Source organism: Pygocentrus nattereri, chromosome 13 (assembly GCF_015220715.1).
Source record: "Pygocentrus nattereri isolate fPygNat1 chromosome 13, fPygNat1.pri, whole genome shotgun sequence".
NCBI classification, from domain to species: domain Eukaryota; kingdom Metazoa; phylum Chordata; class Actinopteri; order Characiformes; family Serrasalmidae; genus Pygocentrus; species Pygocentrus nattereri.
This window is the reverse complement of record NC_051223.1, coordinates 20,731,566-20,757,419: the sequence shown is the minus strand read 5'-3', so window position 1 is coordinate 20,757,419 and position 25,854 is coordinate 20,731,566. Positions and strand designations below refer to the sequence as shown.

The 25,854-nt window shown below is 39.8% G+C and overlaps 1 protein-coding gene across 2 annotated transcripts in view; it reads left to right on the top strand.

Annotated features, from left to right (window-relative positions):
- Positions 1-23,755, top strand: part of nrg3b (neuregulin 3b) — a 219,602-nt gene extending 195,847 nt beyond the window's left edge. Inside the window, exons 4-9 of one of the 2 annotated variants that reach the window (XM_037544476.1) lie at positions 4,941-4,967; positions 13,428-13,530; positions 16,118-16,244; positions 18,485-18,597; positions 19,146-19,331; positions 22,501-23,755. In XM_037544476.1, the coding sequence (XP_037400373.1) occupies positions 4,941-4,967; positions 13,428-13,530; positions 16,118-16,244; positions 18,485-18,597; positions 19,146-19,331; positions 22,501-23,176 (1,232 nt within the window). In that variant the 3' untranslated portion in view covers positions 23,177-23,755. Of the gene's footprint in view, positions 1-4,940; positions 4,968-13,427; positions 13,531-16,117; positions 16,245-18,484; positions 18,598-19,142; positions 19,332-22,500 lie in introns of both variants that reach the window. The other variant, XM_017695964.2, reaches the window with a different exon arrangement.
- Positions 23,756-25,854: the final 2,099 nt, after the last annotated feature.

Genomic DNA, 25,854 nt, shown 5'->3' with positions numbered 1-25,854 from the left:
TCAACTCAATATTATTGCCCATGGTTTTGGATTGGGATGTCCAAGAAGCTCATAAAAGTGTGCTCATAGAGGGACAAATGTTAGCATACTTTTGGCTGTGTAGTTTATTTATATTTTGACATATCAAATAAAAAGACTGGCAAATATCAAATAGAATCACCAAACTTTGCACAAACTTTGTTGTATGGTTACTTGAGGGTGATACATTTTTTGCAATAATTGAAATCATATAAATGCATTTACATAATAAATACTGTAAATGAGTATTTAAAAAGTCTGGCTGCTCATGTGTTTGTTTTGTATCTGGTCATAGCTACAAAACATGTCAGAAGGTAGTAGGTATCAGTGGACTGGCAGAGAAATAAAACTGTAACTTTATTTTATCAAAGAAGAAAAACTTAACAGTGATTAGACAGTAAAAGAACATAAGGTGCCTGCTGCAGGAATTTGAGCAGTTTTGTTTGCCAGTGCATTCTGTCCCCAGAATAAAATAATAAAATTAAAACTGCAACAACAAATTGCTCAACATTAAAGTTACTCTAAAATCGTTTCATACTTCTCAGAAGTGTTTTTACAAATGCAACATTGAGAGTTTCATTCTCTTCTGCAGAGCTGATGGAAATGCAGCCTCATTTGCATCATTTTTGCAACATTTCAGTCATTCACTTTATTGTAGTTTAACAGCTGGAGTAGCTTTGGCTACTGTTAATGTACCAGCAAGAACTCCCCATTCATATGAGAAAATATGGTCCATAGATTGAAACAAGGCAAAGCAAACATTCTATCTACCTATCCAACCTATAGCAGCCTATATACCTTATACAAATAAAGTGATATTAAAATAAAGTTAAGATGAAGTAATGAAACTAAGTAAAAGGAAGAAGGCAAATAGTATTATAGTATTGTTGTAACGGGGAGCGAGGTAGCGGACGCATGTGCTGAGATAAGCAAAATTTATTAAGGGCAAATCCAACATCAGGGTCGAGACAGTCCAGGGTCATAGAGCCAACACGGATAGATCGAGGGGCAGACATAACAATCCAGAATAAACACTGATACATCAAACAACACAGAGATTCAAAGAAAGACCGGCAAACACAAAGGGCAAACACAGGGCTTAAATACACAGGGAAAACGAGGGTCAGGTGAAAACAATCAGGGGAGGAGTTACCAAACAAGGGGTAGGACTTAAAGCAAAACAAAACGCACATGGACAGGACTGGGAGGGGCCAATCGTGACAATTGTGCTCACCATTAAATAGCATCATGATTTTTTGGGTTTGTACAGCTACATAAGAATCATAAGTGGAAAAAAGACCAAGAAAAACAGAATATGGCATCTTTAAGGACTGTCAGTAAACAGGTGGGTTTCCTCTCTAAGTGATCGAACATATGCAGCAGTCGAGCATGCAGTTGGGCATTACCGGAGGCAGAGTGTAGAACAACTAATATGTCAACGCTTAGATTTTTCTCTTCTACAGCAACTGTTTCCACTGAAAAAATAAGAAATAGAGCAGAGGTTGATTTGAAGTGATTTGGATTGATGAAAAATATTGCTTTTGTTCATCTGAACTGTTTTTGTTACACAAGGAATTTATTTGGCTTGAAAACAGCTTGTTAAACTGCTTGTTACCACATGAAGTATATTATTTTCGATTGAATCACAAAATCACTTTTTTACAGTGTACAGCATTCATTTCACAGGGCAGAATTGTTCCCCAAAAGGCACATAAATACTTGTAGAATCAGCATCTCCCTGCCTGTTTGCTGTGTTTTCATAGTATTTCTGCACTTTTACTAGAGATGAGCTTGAAAGAAGACATTTAAAAGCTGCTTTAGAGACAGAAGGGCGTCTCTGGAAATGTCGGTCAGTAGCTGTTGCGTAATGGGTCTGACTGATTTGTTATTAGCTCTAATGTTTTTTTAACTCAGAAATCCTACATCCAGCTCCATGAATGTTATCAGCATATTTGCAGCAGTCTGTTATCTACTGAAACCCCTGAGAAATGTATCTACTTCAGAGGCCCCCACTGCCACCCCCATTACTGCACCTCAGACAGAATTATTAGTTATTATTTTAATACTGATTGTGTTTTAACTACTGCATTAATATATGCAGATTCCTCCGGCGTGGAAAATTTCTACCCTCCATGGCGACAATTCATCAGCTAACAGATGGTTTCCTGTCACTGTGCTTGATTTCTCCTTTTCTGTGCCGAGTGTGTCCACCAAAAATGATCTTTCCCGGGCTTAGTGAATCCAGAGTCTATTTAAAAACCTTAGACCACCTCTGTCAAAAAAGCAATTAAGTGTTAGGGTTTCATTTTAATTTAAATGAGATTATATTACAGTGCCGTGAAAAAGGGGGGACTGGTCGGATGAAAAGAACACAAGTACTCAGCTCTTTATCAGTCCCTGCAGTTCTGACACTGAGCAGAAGAGAGAGAGGTGGGGGGAGAGGGAAAAAGAGAGAGAGAGAGAGAGAGAGAGAGAGAGAGAGACAGAGAGTGAAACAAGAGAAAAGGGAAAGAAAAAGGGAAAGAGAATTAAAGAGAGAAACAGGGGGAAGAGAGGGACTCATGGGAGAGAGAAAGGGAGAGAGAGAGAGAGAGAGAGAGAGAAGCAAGAGGAGGAGAGAAAAGGAGTGTAAGAGAAGAGGAGTTGGAGGAAGAGAGAAAGTGAGAAAGAAAAAAATAAAGCTTACTGAGCTGAGAAAATTAAGAAAAAAGAAGAGAGGGAGGGAAAGAGGAAAAAGACGAGAATAAAAGGGGGGTAGAGAGAAAGAGGCAAGAGAAGAGAGAGAAAGAAACAGGAGGAGGGAGAGAAGCAAGAAAACAGGGAGAGCGAGAATGAGAGAAAGAAAAGGGAGAGAGAAGCAAAGACCAAGAATGAGAAGCAAAGGCCGAGAAAGAGAAACAAGAAAGAAAAACAGAGACAGAGCAAGAGAGGAAAAGATTTGAAGAGAAAGAAACAAGAAAAGGGGGAGAGAGAGAGAGAAGGAGATAATTAAAGAAAGAAAAGCAGGAAAGAAAGACAGGAGAAAAAAAGAAAGAGATAGAGAGAGAGAAAAGCAAGAGGGACAGAGAAAGGGAGAGGAATAGAAAAATACAGAGTACGAAAAGAGAAGGATTGGAGAAGGAGAGAGAGGGAAAGTTACGCTTACTGAACTGAAATCGATCTGTTAAAAAAGACGAGAGGGAGGGAAAGAGGATAAAAAGAAGAAAAAGGGGCTAGATATAAAGAGGTAAGAGAAGAGAGAACAAGTACAAGAGAGAAAGACACAGGACGAAAAAGACAATGAGAGAAAGAGAAAGGAGAGAAACGTGAAGACAGAAACAGAGGAGGAAAGAGTGAAAGAGAGAAGAAAGAGCAGAGGGAGAGAGAGGGATAGTGAGAAAGATAGGGCTAAAGGTAAAGACAGAAAGAGAAGCAAGAAAGAGAAACAGAAAGACAGAGACAAAAAGAAACAAGAAAAGAGATTGAGAGAAAGGGAAAGAGAGAAGAAAAGGGGGGATAGAGAGAAAGAGTAGCAAGAGAAGAGGGAGACAGCAAGAAAGAGAGAGAAACAGGAGGAGAGAGAGAAGCAAGACATGAGAGGGGGAGAGAAAATGAGAAAGAAAAAAGCTTATTGAATTAAACGTGAATTGAGAAAAAGAGAGGGTGGGAAAGGAGAAAGAGAAGAAGAGTTTAGGATAAAGAGAAAAAGAGGCAAGAGGAGAGACAACAAGAAAAAGAGAGAAAGAAACCGGAGGAGAGAAAATGAGAGGAGCTGATGGGAGAGAGATACAGGAGAAAGGGATAGTGAGAAAGAGAAGGGAGCGGGAGAGAGACAGAGAAACGAGAGGGAGAGAGAAACGAGAAAGAAACGAGAGAGAGAGACAGACAGAGATAGAGAAACAAGAGAGAGAGAGATAAGATAAACGAGACAGAGAAACAGGAGAGAGACAGAGAGAGAGAGAGAGAGAAATGAGAGAGAGGGAGAGAGAGAGAGAAACGAGAGAGAAACAGGAGAGAGAGAGAGAGAGAGAGAGAGACAGAGAAACGAGAGAGAGAAACGAAAGAGAGAGACAGCGTGAGACGGAGAAACAGGAGAGAGAGAGAGAGAGACAGAGAGAGAGAGACAGAGACACAGGAGAGAGTGAGAGAGAGAGAGAAATGAGAGACAGAAACAGTAGAGAGACAGAGAAACAGGAGAGAGAGAGAGAGAGAGAGAGAGAGAGAGAGAGAGAGAGAGCATGAGACGGAGAAACAGGAGAGAGAGAGAGAGAGAGAGAGAGAAAGAGAGACAGAGAAACAGGAGAGAGTGAGAGAGAGAGAGAGAGAGAGAGAGAGAGAGAGAGAGAGAGAGAGAGAGAGAGAGAGCACCGAGCTGCATTTAAAGAGCCAATCGGTTGTTATCATGCACCACTGGAGCAGACATGCTTAAAGAGGAGACAGAAGGGATAACGGTGTAGGAATTAATAAAAACTTGTGACCAGCAGAGACAATTATGAGCATCTCTTGGGTGTGGATGCAGACACAGAGGCATTTGCAGAGTCTATCTCCTCCAGCCAATCTTTGCAGGAGTACAGCTCCTAGTCTAGAGACAGCAATATAGTGTGCAGGACATTTTTTTTATATGCAAGCTATTTCACAATCACTGAACTTCCAGCCCCACTCCCTCTGGACTGATCTAGTCAAACCTATTTTTGTTGTTGAATCAGTGCGCTACAGGAATTTGTTTCTCTGTCTTTTTCCAAATGAGGGATTTTGGCTGACAAACAGCACAGAGGTTTACTATAGTGCATTTGTTTTCTCTCGGTGGCCTTGATCACAACGATCAGTCGACCTGCAGAAGCGACACGTACATGTGTGTCTTTCTAAGCATTTTTGAGTAATTGTTATATGGTATAATAACTATGCATGTTTCTCTGTCTCTTTCTTGTTTCTGTCTTGAGCAGCAGATGAGCTGGGCATCGAATTTATGGGTAAGGAAATTTATGTTTTTTTTATTACTAGCTGCTTCACAAACACACACACATCCTGCCTCATTCATTCCATTTATTATTTTATTTTTGCTTGTTTTACAAGGTCTTTCCATTCACACACAACAGTGCTACAAATCGAGGAGAGAGAAGGCTGACGCACACTGGCTCTGAAACACGCACCCGCATTGTTTTACCGTCCAACTACATGCTTCTGTCAGTGTGCCCATAGAAGATGTTCTAAACATTAAGGCTGTACTGTGTAATAACCAGGCTCAGTTTGAAAGGAGATGCAAGGCCCCCTGATGAAAAGAAACGTCATAAATCATGCATGTACGTAATTTGGCAGACATCCTCATCCAGAGCAACTTATAACTTAATCATATTAGTGAGCTGAGCAAATGTAGCATTAAGAGTCTCGCCTAAGGACTTTTATCAGTATAGTGTGGTGTGCTTGCCCAGGAGGGGAATCTAATCCCAATCACGTGGAGGGCGGCAGCGTTACCCGCTCTGCCATACCAGCCATGCTACATGAATCATTCTACGGAATTAGTTCAAACTGCGGATTTTTGCAGATGCTTAGAAAATGGATGGATGGATGGATGGATGGGCTCTTTTCCAGAACAGTTTACAATTTCATCAAACAGAGGTAGCATGACAATTGCAGTGTTAGGAGTCTTGACCAAGGACTCTTTTTGTTGAAGCAGTATATATTAATAGTCAGCAGCTGCTGGTTTCTAATACCATGATATTTTTTAAAATAAAAAGTCTAGGAGCAAGAAAAGTATGTGTTGGCAGGTGAAAGCATCTTAAATCTAATAATGTTATTCCACTGGCAGATATTTTTGCTTGGTTTTAATAATGCGTTTAAGGATGCATTACATTTGTTCTTAGGTAAAAATGGAATCTGCACACACTCAAGAGCACAAAGGTCAATTGTGACAATTCTGCGGTCTAAGAACTTCATAAATCTGACAGAATTTTTCTTGGCATCTTTCTCAAGAATACGTTTAAGAAAAGACTTAGGAAGATATGTATGAATGAGTCCCAATATTCTTAAGGTGTCATAAGGAGGAATACTGAATATATTGATTACTTTTAATATGCTCTCACCTGCAAATATATGATTTTTGTAGTGTAGTCACAGTATAAGATGAGAGATATTTACAAGAGCCTTCATCCTCATCACACCAGAAATGTTTTAATTTAACCATGGTGATAAGCATGCACTGGGTTGGCTGGCATACACTATGCTTAGAGGAACCCTCCAGATCATTTCCTAGTGAAGATGTTGACAGTTGCATTGTTGGCCACGGCCAGCCACAGGCCACACGTGAGTCAGCTAGGATTCATTCGCTCAGAATGAATGTACACAAAACACTTGTGTCTAAATGCTAAAGCTCCTGGTGTCTCCATGGAAACATAGTGAATGAGTTGGATTGTAAGGATACGTACAGATCCCAGCCTGCAGCATCCTATCGGACAATGTAAATTATGTGGGTGTACATATATACACATCTGGCGAATGGGTGGGTGCATGTGTGTGTGGGGGTGTCCTGACTTTATTAAGTGATGTTTATAAAGGCTGCATTTCATTTTTTACAACTAAATAGACAAAAACCTGTTTGGTATTATCTTAGAGTTAGGACTAGAAAGACTGTATTACATATTACAGGTCTATAGAAGTACATATATACACCTTTAGCCACTTCACTAGGACCACCTCCTTGTATCCACTCGTTGTCTATTTTATCAGCTCTACTTATCATATACCAGTACTTTGTAGTTCTACGATCATAGACTGTAATCTGTCTGTTTTTCTGCATACTTTATTGCCCCTTTTCACCCTGTTCTTCAATAACCAGGATGCCCACAGGACCACCACAGAGCAAGTAGCATTCGGGTGGTGGGTCAGTCTCAGTAAAATCAGAGATGATAGCTGTTGCTGCACAGTTTGTGTTGGTTCTCTAGTCCTTCATCAGTTGTCAGAGGACACTGCCCACTGGATGCTGTCGGCTGGATATTTTTGGTTGGTGGACTATTCTCAGTCCAGCAGTGACACTGAGGTGTTTAAAAAATCCAGCAGCACTGCTGTGTCTGATCCAGCACAACATACCCTAACACACCACCACCACATCAGTTTCACTGCACTGCTGATAATGATCCACCACTCAAATGATACCTGCTTTGTGGTGGTCCTGATCAATGAAGAACAGGGTAAAAGGGGACTAAAAAAGGATGCAGAGAAACAGATGGACTACAGTCTGTAATTTGTAGAACTATAAAGTGCGCCACTGTGGTAAGTAAAGCTGAGAAAATGAAAATTAAGTGTATTGTGGCTTATATATGTAGGTGGTTACATAAACAGCCATATGCAAAGGTTTTGGTGCTCTATTAAATTACATGTTTTATTGTTTTTCTGCCTCAAAATAAGTCACACATCCTCTACAGAGATGTTTACATGTTAATGCACAGTTACTATTTATTAACTGAATGTAACATATGGAAATAAAAACATTACATGTGACTTGGACAAAAGTCATTCCACTTGTATACTTTTCATTTTATTTTAGAAACAAAAAACTACCATGTTTTTTTACACATGGCCCTTTTCATCAGGTCCACTAACAATGTAGGTGCATTTTGCAGACCTGCAAGTGGAGATTTCAGTTTGTTTCTCTGCATAATTTGTCAATTCCCCATTGCTCTGTTCATCAGTGATGAGGACCCATACAGGAAACATAATACTGCTGTCAAAGGTAACAAGTTATGAACACCTCTATTTTTCATCCCTTTAAAGCATTTTTCCTAGTTTTATCATTGAAAGAACCCATGGTTCCAGCCTGAAGCACAGCTATGTCTGTGCTTTTTCTATGACTTGATTTACTATGACTTGATTGCTCTCTTTTTTACAAGTACAGCATTCATGCTCCATTGATGACTCTCTTGATAAGAGTTATTTCCAGTTACTGCCATGCTGAGAGTATGTTTATCACTGGAGTATGTTGAGTCTGAAGTGTCACTTATAAGCAAAACCGACTATTGATACCAGTAACGTCAGTGATATTGGCACCAGAGAATGGATTCAGCAGACTATGCTGGACAATACTGGCCGGAAACATGGATAAATCAAAAAGAGCAAACTAAGAAAAACAACAACAAAGTGGAAAGCTACAGTTCCCCTTGGAACAAGACATGACAAATGAGAATGCAGCCATTGTTGCGCTCATTGAACTGGAAACTGCATTCACCTTATTTTTTTGTATCTTGCATTCAAATTGACATATTAAATACAAATAAATACATTCTGCTGAATTTCTCCAGTCATGTGGGTATAACTGCACTAGGTAAAATGCAGGTTTTTAATAACACATATGGAGAATATTGCAACTGTTGTGATAAAACATTTTGAAAATGGTAACTTTATAAGAGAAGACAAAAACCATCAGTGGAAAAACTTTCATTGACAGATGATGGAACATGATTTTTCAATGCAGTTTTGGAACATTTTTATTGCTCCATTCATCATGAAATTTTAACACTATGTAAAAGACAGGTGGCATTTTCAAATTCCATAGAAATAAATAAATAAAAACAACAAAAACGGCCATTCAATAAGGTTTTATTCTGACATGTTGATATTGTGCCACGTGCTGACATTATATAAAAAACAAAGTGTGTGTATGTGTGTGTGTGTGTGTGTGTGTGTGTATATGTGTGTCTGCATATGGCTCTGCTGTTGCGCGTCACACTTAATTACAGTTAAGCCCCGAGGTGTATTACTTGCTGAGGTTGCACATTATGTAGTACGACTCTGGGGATCAGAAATATCACACAGCCAAAGGGATAAGTGGCTGCCTCTACCCTGACAAGCTGGAGTAGCCACAGATTTTAAGCAGTGTCAACAACCGGGAGCCAAAACACTGCAGTAAAAAGGAACTTTTATAGAAGATGGTGCTTTTTTCCAGCTCTTTTCTATCCGTCACTGGCTATCTTTTTTTCTCCTTTGATACAAGCCACTTCCATTTTTCAGTCCAGCACGCCCCCTACCACCCTCTGTCACACTCCTGACAGCTGAAAATATTTTACGAGTGAATCCAGTGAAGTTTTCCATTAGCCTGTGTTCACACACTTGCTTCACTAGCTCCACTTCAAACACCCTCTAAGAGAAAGAGAGCATGAGAGACAATGAGAAAGAGACAGTGAGAGATACAGAGAGAAACAACAAGAAAAAGGAGAGAAAGAGACAGTGAAAGTGAATGAGAGAGACAGGGAAATAATGAGAGAGAGAGAGGCAGAGAGGGAGAGGTGACAAGACAGAGAGACAGACGAAAAGAGAAAGCAAGAGAAAGACACAGAGAGGGAGAGAGAGAAACAGATGAGAGAGAGAGAGAGAGCGAGTGAGAGACAGACAGAAAGACATGTATTACTGTTCAGTTGAATGATTTTAATCTGGATAGTAAATGAGTCTGGTCACAGACGTTACCCTTGTGTGTGTGTATATGTGTGTTTGAGAGACAGAGAGTGAGAGAGGAAACAATAGAAAACAAAAGAGAAAATGAACATGTAAACACAGATAGAGAGAAGAGGATAACATTATTTTGGTCGAATGGCCTTGACACCTTTTGACCCTTACTAATAACATTTCCTAAATGGCTCTTGAGTTGAATGGACAGTTCTAGAAAAACCTTTACAATTAGTTAAAGTTTCCTGCCTCTCCCACATCTACAAAGATGATTCCTTAAAGAACCAAGCTTTGACAATGCTAATGTTCTTTAAGGAAGTGTTTCTTCAATGAAATTGTTCCAAAAGAGCTCTTCTTTATTTTCTGAGGAAAAAAAATATCACAAAGGTGTAGACTTTTTATACTTTTACCAATATACAATATACCAATATACTTTTTGCCAAATCCCCTGGCAAAAAAATATGACTGACTTGATGCAACATGTCAGTTTTAAACAGTGTTGGACAGTGTTGGACCACAGTATGAGAAGCTATAGACAGATCAAAATAAATAAACAACAATGAATGAACATGCATAGTACTCATCACACAATGCTCTCCAATTATAAACATACTGATCTTGCAATATTTTCATAATAGTTAGAGTACACAGGCTCTCAGATTATTTAAATAAAGATAATATCATTCTCAAAGGATCATTGTGATTAGCTCTGATGTAGTTACTTGTGCAAGCATAATTGGAAAAATAAGCCATTTCACAAGATTTAAGGCCTTTCATGGCATATTTTAAATTGTTCAGGCAGTTTCCCTTTGGTTGTGTGTTTTATGGTCTTGTTCCATATGCAAAAAAGGCCCCGTGGTCAAATTACATGTGAAAGCTAGATGTGCATTTCCTGAAGGAACTGCAAGAGTGCTTGAAAACAGCTGCAAGTGTGTGTGTGTGTGTGTTTCTGTGTAGGTGAACAACACCTCTTTAGGCATGTGTCCGTGTCTGTGTGGTGTGTGTGAGAGGGAGAGATGTATGTGTTTGAGGGGGGAGGGGGGAGAGTCATTCAAATTAACTGTCACTTTGTTATTATGCAGCTCTTAGTGGAGAAGCCTTGTTTGAGTCCGATTTGCACCCTCTGAACAAACAGTGATAACTCGGGAAATGTTTACTCTTATCACTTAACCAGATAGATGATATGAGATGAGACCCCTTGAGGATTATTTTGGTGTAATGTTGTGTGTATTGAGAAGAAAATGTCTGAGGTATGACAAGTTAAACACAGAGAAAATCTTGTAATAAGCAGATTCTGATTTTGAGAAATTTACATGGGAGTGAATGGGGCAGTTTTCTGTGCTGTCAGTTGTCAATGCTCATAACTCTAATTAGATATTTATTAGAGATATTTTGAGGTTTCAGAAAGGACAAGTTTCTCTGCCATTTAAAGCTGAAGTGAACTTTCTAGGTGAAAGTTTAAGGATTTTAAAGCAGATTCCCTGCGTGATCAGCTGTGTCTGTGAGACTGAGTGGCCTGCTGTGACGTCATCAATGTCAGTTCTGAACATTCCACCATTCATTCTTATGGGGGGTTTTAATATTTAAACTTAATTTTATTAAAAACTACCAATCCGATCAACTCCAAAATACAGAGCGCAAGCCACAGCGCCGAGACCTTCGAAATGCAGTTTGAACGGAGTCTGTACGTTAAGTGGTTTGGGCTGTATCAGTCGCAGAAAAGAGTGGAAGAAGAATAAGACGAAGTATGAGAGACAACAAATGCTTTTTCAAGCACTCTAATAAATAAATCGTCTACAGAGAGAAAACTTTGGTGCAAAATTACTGTTTAGTTGCAATAAAATAAAACATAAACATGGCCTGTGCAGAAGTTATGGTACATTTTATACTTTGTGTTTTATTTTTTCTTCCCAATATGCAAAACTCAGCAAATAAATAGAAATTGTGCACTAAAGTTTGCCAGAAAGCTATATTAAGTTTGTTCACTGTAGATTATGTGTTTACTTATTTTTACTGAGAAAATCAGCAAAACACTTTATATATAGCCCTATTCTTTCTTCATTGAATGCCATTGGTGTTTGAATAAATGGGACATGAAGCTTTGCTTTTGAGGCATGTTAGACCATTGATAGTTTGCGCTATAACCGAATGAAATGTGTGAAAAGTGAGTCTGTTAGAAGTGTGTTGCTCTTTTGATTCTTGCTTGGAGGAAGCTCACCTTACATGAGACTTACATGACAGCCTACAAATGTATTTCCATTGTATTTATATATGGACGTCTAGGTCTTGTACATAAAAATCAAAGTCTTGGTTTTACTAGAATCAGAATAGCTCACAAAATACTGTTGTATATCTTCAGTAATTGAAAGTTGGAGGAAAAGATGTTTTATTTACTCATAAAAAACTGTACTCTACTGAGGCTGGTTGCACCAGCTGTACACAATCTTCTAGACTGATGCTCCATTTGTGTTGGTTGGCCAGAAACCTGTGTTTAAAGGAAGATGTATTTTCACACACAGTTGTCAAGAGACAATAATGTAGTCAAACAAACAAGCAAACTGTGTCTATAGGTGTTCAGTTTTGTTTAGCTCAATAGTAAAAACATAAGCGTGTAAACATTGTTTTATACTGGATTTTTATTAAGCCCGTGCAAGTTGCCTTCTGTGTTTCTGGGACAGCATGTTTATTGAATGGTTTTCAACATGTTATCGTTATGTTAAGGTGATGGTGTTCAGCCAAATGCATTAGTTAGTGGTTACTAGTTATAACATGTACAGATGGGTGGTGAAATTTAATTTAATAAAACTATAGTTTGAAACTTGTGTAAAAAGGACAGACACAAACAAAGGTATAGAGAACTTGTACAACCCAGTCCTGTTGTGTAATTATTGGTGCCATAGACATTTGTTCATGAATAACTGAATTTGGGCCAATTTATTGGATTTTTAAAATTCATTAATTGTATATTTTAAAAGCCTAAATAAAGAATTCTACTATGAGAAGGTGCGAGCGAGAGAGAGAAAGATAAAAGGGGAGAGAGAGAGAGAGAGAGAGAGAGAGAGAGAGAGAAGGAGGGCATTCATCTGGGATCATCTCCCAGCCAGGGCTGCATGGGCTCATTGGGCTGATGTTTCTATCCCAGTGGCTTTGCTGGCTTCCTCCAAAGATGAGCGAGAGAGAGAAAGAGAGAGCGAGTGAGAAGGAGTAAGAGAGAGAGAGACAGATGTTGGCTCTGCAGTGTAGCGTTGCCTTTCTCTGTACAGATCATTAGCACAGTTCAATTAACAAAAATCTCTGGAAACACACATCCAGAATGTTAGTATTATATCACACATTACTAATTCTGTACAGCCTTCCATCATTCTGCATGCCAGTCTCTTCACCTCCACATCTCTTACAATGTCAAACATGGACCTGTGTTGTTCAAAAGTAATGTCTTGTTAACCCCTTAAGCTATCGACCTATTATTCAGTCATTAATCAGACTTATTATTCAGTAACTACTAAGATTTATCCACTAACTGCAATGAAACTAATGTGGAGGTTATGTAGTTAAGAGAGTGAGTAAATGGGCCCAAAGGGTTAAGGTCATTTTAACAGTTATAGTGAGGTGTGAAAGTGATACGCGCCATTCATTGTAAATTGATGGTGCTTTGAGGTAAGTAATTCAAGATTCTCTGTGTCAAGTGACAATGTTACTGTGATAAGTGTTATCACTCGTTACTTTGTAACATCTTCCTAGATAACCTGCCCCACTTCATTGCCATCATCACTGACCGTCTATATTAGATTTGTGCTGTGAAGTACCTGTCCAAACAACCTGATATTAAAGTTCCTCACAGCCCATAAGAAAACTAATAATTGTGAAAATGTCTTTCTTTGGTTCGTATTGACTCAGCAGAAGAAGAGAGACAGAGAGAAAGACAGAGAGAGAGAGAGAGAGAGAGCAGGAGAAATTTATATAGTAACTGTGGATTTTCCCCAATTCTGTTTCATCAGAGAGTGGAGAGACCTACCAGAGGCAGATCCTGTCAATCTTCAGCATCGCTATGGGCATCAGCTTGTTGGGAGTGGCCTGCATGGCTCTTTACTGCAGGAACAAGTAAGTTGTTACCAGCTATTACCTAAACTTCAGCTGGGGCCAGGAATACATGCACAATGCTTTGATAACACAGAAGCACAGCAATCAAACCCATCCTGAATAACAAAATGCTTAATTGTTTTATTGTGTTAAAGCTTAGATACACCACTAGTTTAATACTTCTCTCAAGGGTGTGAAGGAAATCTCATTGTTGTCTCACACCTAAACAGACATACATATGAAAAGATGTGCCTGATCATATGCTCACGCTGCATGCATTAAGATTTTGCTCTTTAGAATGTAATTAAGCAGACACTAATGCAACATATGGTTCCAATGTGTCTGTCAGAATTACTGTGGCAGTAAATAAGCCAAACAGTGTGACATTTGTTATGAAACTGTTCAATATAATAGTCATTTTCTTTGCAGTATATCAGGCCCACAGTAGAATACTACCCCTGGCACCATCTGGGAGCACACTGAAATGGAATACTGTGACATTTACACAGAATGTAAAGGACAGTAGGCATTTTCAAATAATGTCAAAAACTTAAAAATGACATAAATGGAGATATGAAGTTTTGGTCCGACAGCAGTGATTTGCTTATATATGCCTACTGTACAGGTATATTTCACATTCAGGTGTGAAAACTAATTTTCAAGATTGAAGGATGTTTTCAGGAGCACAGAAGCAATATGTTGCACATCAAGATGACACAGCTAATACAGTTGAACATTTGAACGGGACCTTATAACAACATTTTTCTGTGGGAAATAGAAAGAGAGGCTGCTTAGTAGATTCAAAGTCAAGACAGCTGCAGCTCTTCTGAGTTAGGGTAGGACAGTGGTGTCCCACCCTGGTCCTGCAGAGTTACCTTCTTGCAGAATTTAGGAAATATTGGAAAAGCTTGGAAAGAGGCTGATTAGCTGGAGCAGGTGTAGCAAAATGTGATTAGAACTAGGCTCTGCAGGAAAGACCCTCTCCAAAACCAGAGCTTTTTTTTAGCTTTTTTGCCTTCGTGCTTCACAGTAATTAAGCACAGAGCTGTAGCACTCAAGTGATATTTACAAAAGAGAAAGAATGCTACAAAGCAAGAGTGCTGTGTAAGAGTGGCAATTTATGTCAACAGCTCTGTGTATCCTTTCTGTTTGTGAGTTTATTGCTTTGAGGATTGTGCTGGGTAAGATAAGTCAAATACAGTTTATAGCTTTATTTGATTTCCATGAATGGCTGATGTTGGTGTGCTGCTTTTCACTGAAGTTAATACTTTTATTTTAATATTTGGTTAGCTATGATATTTCTGATTCTATGGTGTTGTGCTATAATATTAATGTTGAAGAAAAATACCAATTGTGTATATGTTTTGATTGATTTTGATGGTTTAGCTGGTCAACCAGCATGACCAGCTTGACCAAGCTGGTTGATCTGCGTGACCGAGCTGGTTGATCAGCATGACCAAGGTGGTTGACCAGTATTTTTTTCGTATAGTCCAACGGGATGTCCAGCATGTCAATCTAGATAATCAAAGACCAGCTACCAGCAAAAGCTGGATTTTTCAGCAGAGTGGATCTGTGCAGCTGCTAACAATTTAAAACCATTTTTAATGAATGCAAACACTATGGCTGACATGTGGTCTTGGACATGCTGCATCTCCATGACTTCCAGCACTGCTCAATTTCTCTGAGTGCCACAGCACTCCGCATTTTGCTATTAGTGCATCAAAATGAACTTAGAAAGAGCCTTAGTAGGTGGCCTGTTGAAAAGTACACAAAGAAAGGCACTGAAGTCTTCTAGATGAACAGATGAATATCTGTTGCATCATGAAGTCGAAAGTGTTATTCCATTAAATTTATAAGAATAAAATAAACCACAATGCTGCTCAACTGGTACAGTATTAGCAATTAAATCACCTAAACTTTTAATAGCATCATTGCCAAAATGTGATTCTGTTAAGAGGATACAATATTCCTGAATATAAAGTAAGGTTGATCAAAGTGACTCATTAAGTGGCTACTTATGATCAATTACCATGCACAGTAATTTTGGCACTTATCCCCTCTACTTAGTAAAAGAACTGAAAACTTGTTCATTTCCCTCTATTATGAGGGTGTTTTAGGTCTTTTCTGAGTATAAAGATACATCACAATTATTGTTCATGGCAAGTGACCATTGAATACTGATGCAGTAAACAGTGATTAAGTTGAAAGTAATGGAGTATTCCCTCTGCTCCAACAGCAGGGATAGATATAACAATTTACAGTGGCTATTCTGACCACCAAGCTAATGAGTCATTTTATTCAAAGTTAACAAGCATGCCTGAGTACCAACAGTCCACTGTTGCTTTGAAAAAGTAAATACTTACATAATTTCACAATTATGAACACTGCTGGATATGGTGACCACTCCTCCCAGCCAATCTGGTCCACATTGACGTCATCTAATCTACATTATGTCATTAGGTAGGCAATTGACAATTTGGGATACAGGCTTTGCATTTTTAGTGACCAAAATGTGAAATGTTGTGGCCATGGGCACAGGGCAGCAGGCAATGTCTTTCCCTGTTTGACAGTATCAGTAGATTTATCATAGCTTATTAACATCTTCCAGGAGACAAAGGGAAAAACACAGAGCCCACCTGACAGAGATGCGTAACCTGAGGGACTGCAGTGTCAATGCTTTGCGGCTCATGTCTAAATCGAGCTCCAGAACAGAATGTGGCCTCCAGCATCAAAAGGTAAAGTCTATTTTCTTCTGTCTGAAAACCAATATAAGCTGCATTTTCAAATTTACACTGTAACGCTCTCATCCATGCATAGCAGCCATATGAAGATGGTGGGAAATCAAACCACCCATGTGTGGCTGGGACAGCGTTCCAAATGCATTTCCTGTGCATAACAGTGATGTGTAATGAATACAGTTGGCCAGCAGGCAGCTCAGGGAATGATGCCCTCTGTAGCTTTACTGCTCTCCCACCTGCTGATGATCCCTCACCCTGACAGAAATAGCAGTGCATGTAGCTCACAGAGTAAACACCACATCCATTTGAGCAGCAGTCAAAGCCAGTCTGCTTTGCCTTGCTGCTGGAAAAAAAAAGAAACAGCTGAATAGAAGAGTCATCTAGAAATTGGGAGATCCATCACTTTCTGCTTCCGTGGACCTAAGCAACCCATTCTCATTCAGCCAAAAAACACAGACAGCTCGCATTCATGTGTACAGTGCTGGGTTTGAAAAGGATCACACTTTTATTTCTCTCTCCAGTTCGTAGTCTGGTGGCATTTTAATCATCAACATCTCCACCCGTATGAATCAAAGCCATTATATAATGTGCTCAGATGCACAACTACAATACAGCACTAATGAATAGCGAATGGACTAGAAGATAAAGTCATACTGCAGGGCTGTTGCAGTGTTAGCTTTAATGTGGGGATGAATCTGCATGTTTCAGTCTCTGGAAAAAAAATAGTTCTTGCAATTATATTGGAGAGAGCAGCAGCTCCCTTTTCCCGCAGAGCATTCTTGCCCAGCTGAGGGTTGGAGAGGGTGGTCAGAAATGATCCAATTTTCCTGCTGGAGAGAAGAACAATGCTAACAGGTCCCTAAGGAGGCACAAGTGTTAGGAGGACACGCTTTATCAGCTGCAAGGCCCCAAACTAGTTTAAAGTCAAACCCAGTGGCTTTAATGATGTTCCACAGGCCAGGAGAGGCAGGCAGATTTCACTAACTGGAATAACTGTATTATCTGGTGACTTAGAACTCTGACGACTTTGGGGGGCATCTCGGGCTCATTTCCGAGTGGGCTCCAAGTCCTGGCCTGTTGTAAGATAATGGTTTTAATTTTGAACTAGAAAAAAAAGAAAGGAAAGAAATTCTTTAGGAATCCATTAATGTAATCTTGTCTGGGATTAGTTCCCGACTCATGCAGAAGGGCCGGGTGAGCCGGCAGGGAGTGTAATCAGAGAGTGTCTCTCTTAATCTGCTGTTTAAACGTAACGTCTAATTAAAGTGGCTCTCTCTCGCTGAGGGGCCATATATCACTGAATGAACATCTACATTCTGTCTCTCTGCTTAGTCTATAATCCACTATTTCATCTTTGACACTGCAGAGTCAAGGGCTTGTGTGTATGCGTGTGTGTGTGTGTGTGTGTGTGTGTAAATGAGGAGGAGATACAGAGAGAGGGAAAGAAGGTCAAGAGAGGGAGAGAGAGAGAGAATATAGTGTATACTGTGCAAATGTCAAAGACCACCCCTCATTTACTTAATTTCTAATCAAAATGGCAATTTATTATAAAACAGAAGCCTAAAAAAACTTCCATCTTCCACTCTTTACCTTCATTACAGCTTTCACTCTGTTCAGATACTTGCTTTCATTTTTCAAAGAAATTTGCAGGGATATTTTTCCACATCTCTAAATTTCAGTCTTAGAAGTTGATTGCATTTTTTGCTTCTGATGATTCATGTAATCACACACACATTCAGTGATGCTGAGGTCTGGACTGTGCATTGTTCTAAGAACATAACAGCTTCATACATTTGACAGCAAACAGCACAAAAAACAGACAAACGCTTCCAACATTAAAGTGTCAGATCCATCAGTATTTTAGTTCTTTACTTTTGTGCACCTGTTCCCAACATCTTTCCAATCTTTGTCATTTTCTTTCCTTTTGGAGATGTTATTTTAGTGGTGGATCATTCTCAGCACTGCAGTGACACTGACATTGTTGTGGTGTGTTGGTGCGTCAGACACAGCAGTGCTGCACTGTCCACTCTGTACTGTATATATATATGTATATATATATATATATATACAGTAGTAGGACCAAAAATCTGAGACCACTACTGAAAATGCTTCTAAATTGAACTCTGTTTCTACTTTACTAAACAGTTTCTCATCACAATTATATAATTAGCTTAAAAATTTCAGTTTTGCTTAGTAGTGTGAAAAAAATTAAAATCACACATCATCTCCTCTCACAGTGCTGTAAAGCCCACGGGTCCTCCCCTACATCAGGCAGAGGTACAGTGCACAGCAGCTCCAAACTCTCTGCAGCCAATCAGAGCCGCAGCCTGTCCATGGGGAAACGCCACAGGTACTCCTCTTTTAGTCCTTTAAGACATTTTAGATATGCTATCTGAATGAGCCAAACAGGGAAATTAACCTGTGCACAATGTGTTTGTGTCAAACAAGAAACAGCACTAAAAAGAATTATGGATATTGTAATCAGTAATCACTTTTAATACACATTTCTGAATGGCAGACAAAAAAAATGGATCTGCAGTGTTCTTCTGTACTTGTAATTGCATTCTTTGAGATGTCTGTTAGGAGGCACATGAGCTGATATTCTATAACTGGTATTCTTCAGCCTGACTGACTGGAAATGATGTACAATGAAACAGTTGTGATATTGTGAATAATTGATGGATAAAACAACATGAACTCATACTACAAATGGACAGACTAGATAACATGTATATATCTACAAATTATATATGTATATTTTGGAGATTTTATGAAATGAGTAGGGAACCAGGTTTATTGTGTCTGAGATTCTGAAGCCCTTCTATTATTTTCTCTCTTTTTTGCCCCTTTCACCATAGTTCTTCTTTCAGTCACTAAGTCTTTGTTTTACTACAGAAGCTGTTCCTTCTCGAGTAGTCCTGCTCTGAAACAGAAGATATCCAATCATCGATCTGTGCCACGATGGACTCCACCCATCTCCAGAGCAGGACATCATCTAATTGGAGGATCAAAGGATTCTATTCACAGCTACAAACATCTACAAGAGTTGGAGTCCACAGATGTGCCATCAGAATCTTTGAGAAGGTAGCTGTATCTATAAACATGCATGGAAACATCTCATTGAACCGCATAAAATTAAATAAATTAGTTGGTAATAATACATTTATAAAATAGCACAACAACATATTTCACCAACATCCAAGCATCTACTTTTTACAATGTAGTTTATGTAGTTTCTGTACACTAGTTCTTCTTTTACTAAACAGTTTTGTTTATGGGCTCTCTAGAATTGGTCTATATGTGTTATGTAGTCATTCAGTGTTGTAGAAGAACTGAAGAAATTCTTGATGTACTCAGAAAAGTGTATCATCATTTAAACATTCATGCTAATGGTAACATACAATCATATTACCCATCCCTGTTAAATTTCATAATGCTAATCATGCTTGGGTGAACTTTCGGTAGCACTGTTTAAAAATGTTTAGTAGATCAGTATGTTGTACAAAATACTTGCATGTTGGATATTAAAATGCATACGAATTTATATTAAAAACTTTAATTAATGATAGTAATAAAAAGTAACCATTTGCATTATAGATAGAGCCATAACACAGTTGCAATATTAGGTACAGGCTCAGATTTTTCAATATTTAACAAAATAACCTGAATGTTGTTTTGTCCCAGCCAGTCTGTAAAGCATTTCACACCCTATTTCACACTTTGCTGAACTGTATTCTGTTAGTTCCTGGCTAATTCCAGTTTGTTAAGTTATTCCATAAGTGAAAAGCTTGCTTAGGGGCAATGGCAGATTTGTAATCACCCTCTGCTTTAGAATCTGACCAGATGAGCTACAGGTTAAATTCCACGCTGTAACTGTTATCGAATTACCCTTAATCGTATCCACCTGGTTACTCACCAACAAGTTCTCAGTGGAATGACACAGTTACTGTGAAAAATGTATCTAAACCAATCAGATTGTGTGTTGGAACTGACCATTGCATAATTAAATAACACCTAGTGCAAAGTTGGTTTCTTCAGGTCCCAGAATAGATGTTTCATTAGTGTAATCAAATCAAATATCTTTTACCCGATTAACTAGTACACTGATGACACTCCCTGTGTGAAATGATGTGACTGTGCTGAGCTGCTAGTGTGCAGTGAGGGGTTGAAAAGGGAGGGGTGAGAACCCTGTTGTGAAAATAATTCACCCCTTAAAGACAATGCAAAGATGGCCATGCCAAGGTAAAAATGGGTGTGTGATAAAAATCATCCACATCCATCAAAGAATATATTTTTTAAATGTTTAGTTCTAAAACTGAAAGACAGTAAACAGAAAGACTCCAAAACAGATGGAAATTGTGTTTTATGGCTGAGAGGTTAAATGCATAACACTCGAGGTTACAGAATTTTCTATAAGGCACTTGTAGTATGTCAGGTTAATGCATGGTTCACTGAGCAAGACTAAAGGGTGAAAGGTTAAGACAGCAAGGAAAAAGTGTGTGAGCAAAGCTGAGGCCTTGGAGTGTGAAATCTCTTCCACAGGAGATTTTGAAGTGATGTTCTCATTACCATGCCAACTTGATCCAGCTTCGCAGTGACTCGTAAACTCTTCTCACAGCCAACTCTTTCTGTTTGACCTATTTCCATAATTTACATTCTTAAACAGTGCAGCTCTGAGTTTGGAGTTTCCTTCAAGGGTTCTGATGAGACATCCTCCCTGTGTGCTGAGACACGCACACACACACACACACACACACACACACACACACACACACACACACACACACACACACACACTTACACACATATACTTACAGAAGGAGACATTGATTCAGCTGTGTCTCGGCAGCAGGAATCTCTGTTGTTAATTAAAATAAACATGTGCCTGAAACCATGGGAAACCAACTCTCCCCTCGCTAATGACCGTCAGTGACAGAATTGGCTTTTATTATAATTATTGTGCGTGATTAATTATGAATTGATAAGCCTCTCATATTCTCTGTCTCTGGCCAGTTGTGACTAGGGCTGGGGAAAGAGAGACAGGTTTGGACTGACCTATTTCTAGACTTAACAGCCTTAAAACATCAACACCACCCCCGAACCTCTCCCCTGTTGCCATGGAGACACCCTCCGGTCTCCAGGAACGTGGATTCAGGAGGAGGGAGGGGAGGAGAGTGAGAGAGAGGAAGAGAAAGAGAGAGGGAGGGATGTAGACAGCAAAAACCCAAAAGATGGGCATATGAGCCTACACATGCCCTGTCAGTAAATCCCCCATAGATATGCTATATTTAGCCTTGTTTAGATGTAGCAGATTAACCTCCAGCTACAATACACTTTTAATACCCAAGCATTGTGAAATAGGAATCAATTATTCAAGGCCTGTTATTTAATAGTCTTTGTTGTCAGGCAATAACAGCAGCTCAGTGGGTTAGTGTTTAGGGCGCCAACTTTGCCAAATATATCCGTTTTTATGAGCTGATGTTTCTGTCACACCGTTATACTTCACAGGAAGTGGGAATATTTTTACATGCCTGCAACACTGTCTGTAAATGGTTGTGGTCGGGATGAGTGGGTAACTGTAGCAGCAAGCTGCCACTTTGTAGCCTTATAAACCTTGCCAGAAATAAGCATGCAGCAGTATCTGGGACTTTTACCCGACACCAACTTTGGATAACCTGCTTTGGTCTTTTGGTCACATCCCTGGATCCGCTCGTATTATTCCGGCACGCTGTCTCAGTTTAAAGCTGCATGCTATCTGGGTTCCTCTAGCTGCCGTTGGACAAGGTGTGCTGAGCTTGATAAGAAGCCTGTGCATGTAGATCAAAAAGCCATCAATCAAATGAAGTAGTCAGAATGTAGCATTCATCAGCTCATAGGCCTGGGTCAGGGACACGCAAGCTTTGATACGAACGGCTTAAATCTCCGATAAGGCTGTCGCAAGCGGGAGAGAGTTCAGAGTTAACATTAATGCTGCCAAAAAGCGCGAGGCCAGTGTTGTGGATTACGAATAATTACACAAAGATTTTAAATTTCCACTACCTCGAAATAATTTCCCTACCACTGAGATGATTTGCAGGATAAAATCATACACGCTATGCTCTCACAGGCTGAGTGGATTCTCCCATGGGGTGAGCTATAAAAAATGGAAAAAGGAAAGGAAAAAGCAAAAAATAAAAAATAAATAAAAATACCTTACACAATGCCACAAAGGTACTAATCCTCACTCTCCATTCTCTCTTGGGGGTTCTTCTAGGTGCCAGTCCCACACTGATGGCAATCAGCACAGTCGCTCCTATTTGAATATGCAAACTGTGGCCTCCGCACCCTCTAGAGGAAGACTGGCCTATGCTGATGTTCCTTGCACTCGTCTGGATCAGGGAACAGCTTTTCCTCGCCCGTCACACCGCGCCTGCTCTGTTCCCATTATCCCATCCGTCCAGGCTTCTGATCTCGGAGACAGGTCTGTGGATGGAGGCAGTACCATGCTGCTTTATAAAAGTGGCGTCTTTGCGAGTCACAAGCTTATCAATCCTGAGACTGAAGCAGAGACATTGTCCTTGGCCAATTCCAGCCAGTCTCTGGCTGGCCTTACTGTGGCGCAGGGGTCACATGGACTCACATGCTCCGAGTCTGCACTGGTGGTGGGTCAAACTAAACACAAAAGCCTTGTCACTTACACAACAGCCTTGGGAGCAGGTACAGACTCCAGTAGAGCAAAGACTGTCATCTCTACAACCATACTGGCATCGTCCAGCCTCTCCAAATCCACCGGCAAACTGGAGCGCCGGCCTGTACGGTCAGCTTGCGGAGGGACTCCAAGAGAAGAGCATGGTGCTGGTTTACAAACTTCATTTCTCAAAGGAGAGAAAGACTTCCATCTGTCTGGTGAGCTTAGAGGTGTGTCCTGTCTCACACCTCCTAAAAGCTGATTGGATAAATCAATAGAACTTGCGAATTGCATCCAGAAATGTTCAGTGGGGTCGGACAGGGTGGGGCACTACCCCACCACCCCTTGCCCCCGTATGTTGACCAATCACAAGACTTTACTCTCTAACCTATGGAACTGGACTACAGAGAGAACTTGCAAATGACACTGGATAACCAAGAACACAATGTGAATAAATTATAAAAAGGTTAATGACTATCGTTGGGATGTTGATTTAAAGAAGTATTGAAGAAGATAAAAAGATTTATATGCCACTATTTAACAAGAAGCTTCTACTTAGAAACCAAATAGTGTGTCATCTCTATGTTGTTTCTCTATTGTAAAAAAAAGAAAATATAATAGATGTCAAAACTATGTGTATGTCATATATATGTCCTATATTTATATATATATGACATACAAAGAGACTAAAAATAAAGATGCAGAATATGGTAAAGAAGAAGCTTTTCATTTTAAACAGCTCTGCCATCCTATGATATCCCAGTTCAACTCTGTCTTTTGTCTGTTATGCTTGAGGACGTGAGGAGAGTTTGGTGGTTCATGAATAAAATCTGTATGTCACCTTGTCATTTGATCAGAGAGTGTCTCCACATACCAGTGGGTATAACACTGTGATCGATGCAGTATTTCCTGCCTCCTACTTGCTGCTTTTTTAGCCACAGTATCGCAGACAGGTATCTGCAGCTATCGCTGGCACAAATCTACAAAACGTGCTGAACGCAAGATAAATAGACAGAGTCACCAGTGCTGTCTCCAAGGCAACAGAGACCCACAGAGTCAGATATTCCTCTCGAGCTGGAGCTGCCCTCCATCCGCCGTAGCAGACCGTCAGCGGATTTAATCATTTACTTGTTTATCATCTGTGAAAGTTGCTCCCCCTAATTAAGCCCAGACTCATTATTTTGCATCAGCTATTTTGAAACTGCAAAAAGGGAGCAAAAAGTTTCTTAACTAGCTGATTTTTTCAGGTGAGAAATGTTTTCCAGTGGAATTAATCAGCAGAAAGATTAAAGCATGGTGTCATTGATGTCTCTGATCATGTTTGGCCTAACACAAACAAGGGCAACATGAGGGAATTGTATCCCAAAAAAAGGGGGCGAATTATCAGGCTAATCCGCTTGAGCATGAATGCGGATGTTGAAACACACTGTAACACAAATGAGGGCACTGTAACCGTAGGCTTTCAGTCATTCCAAAGTGCTGAGTTCTTCCGCCGGTCCTTTGAGCAGGAAACACTGTAATAGGCTACCAGGTTTTTAATTAATTCACAGAAAGATAATTACTTGTCTCGTTTTGTTTGGCTGAATATGGTACTATGGTCTCATGCATGAAGTTACAGTGGCTTTGAAACACAAGAATGTAGGATTAGTAATCCTAATGTTCCATAGCATTGACAATTTCTCAGCTCTGCCAGTAATGCTTGAATCTTTACTCCCCAGGGGACACATCATGTGAAGCTACTAATGTTCAAAGAGCAGCAGTATTTTCTGTGTGAGGATATGGCTTTTGTAGGAATTGTGCAAAGCCTTCTTTTTTCTCCATATCTGAAGAGCAGCCGTATTGCTCACATGCATATTTCTCCTATATGGTGATGTTATTAACAGAAGGCGGACGTTTCCCCAGGCAGACTACCACTGCTAACAATATGAGGATGGTTGTAGGGATGCACCCACACCAAAGAGAGCAGTCGGAAATGAGCACAGTGCTGCCAGACAGCAGCGTGAACGCAGACACAATGAGGGCAGCAGAAGGAAGTGAGATGTACTGTAACTGTCACCTGGAATGAGCAACGGTGTCTCTGCAAAATGGCGCTGCATGTCTAATATGCTGCGTTAAATGGCTGACCCCCATAGCGCTTCATAGCAGTGCTTGTCATCTCGAACTCCTCTTGAAAAAATGGTGCTGGAGGAATGCTTCTGCATGGTTTGAAGACAGGCCTGGTGTTCCACTCGAGCAAGGCAGAGAGTTCTCTGAAGTGTGCTGGGTGCTGAGACCCACTGCATACAGAATGCCATCAGCCTCTGTGTGTGCACCTCCCTCCATCATCAAGACCCATCAGTGTCAGTGAGGGAGGTGCGGCGATCAGGTAATGTGTGTGTGACAAATTTACGATACCAATTCATTAGTCTTTCTCCAGGCAGCAAACAAAAGAGGATCGCCCATATATCTTCCAAATCGCTTTCTACTCAACCGATCACTATATCATTATATCACGTGATGCTACATCCATCACTTGCAGACCTAAACTGTATGCTCACACATATACCTTAACTGTTTCTTACTGTTTTTTATTTACTCTTTAAAAGTATTGGCATCTTCACAATAGTTGGCACAACTACAGTCAACAGAGTAGATTATGAAAAATAAAGCAGGGGGAGCATCTAAGGCACCAGTGCTTACTTGTTTTATTAAACTGTGTTATAATGTTTTATTAGCTTACATTAAATAGTTCTCACATAGTTTATCATTATGAAGCATTTCTTATGCATTACTGCATTACTGACATGCTAGTAATATCAACCCCTGGAAATCCCAGGCTTATCACCTACAAAGAATCATTATCTACTAACTACATGGAGTACAATGCAACTGACTGACTTATCTCTAAGTTATAGAAATGTCTAATGAAATTGTGGACCTGCTGGCAGATTCTCACCATTT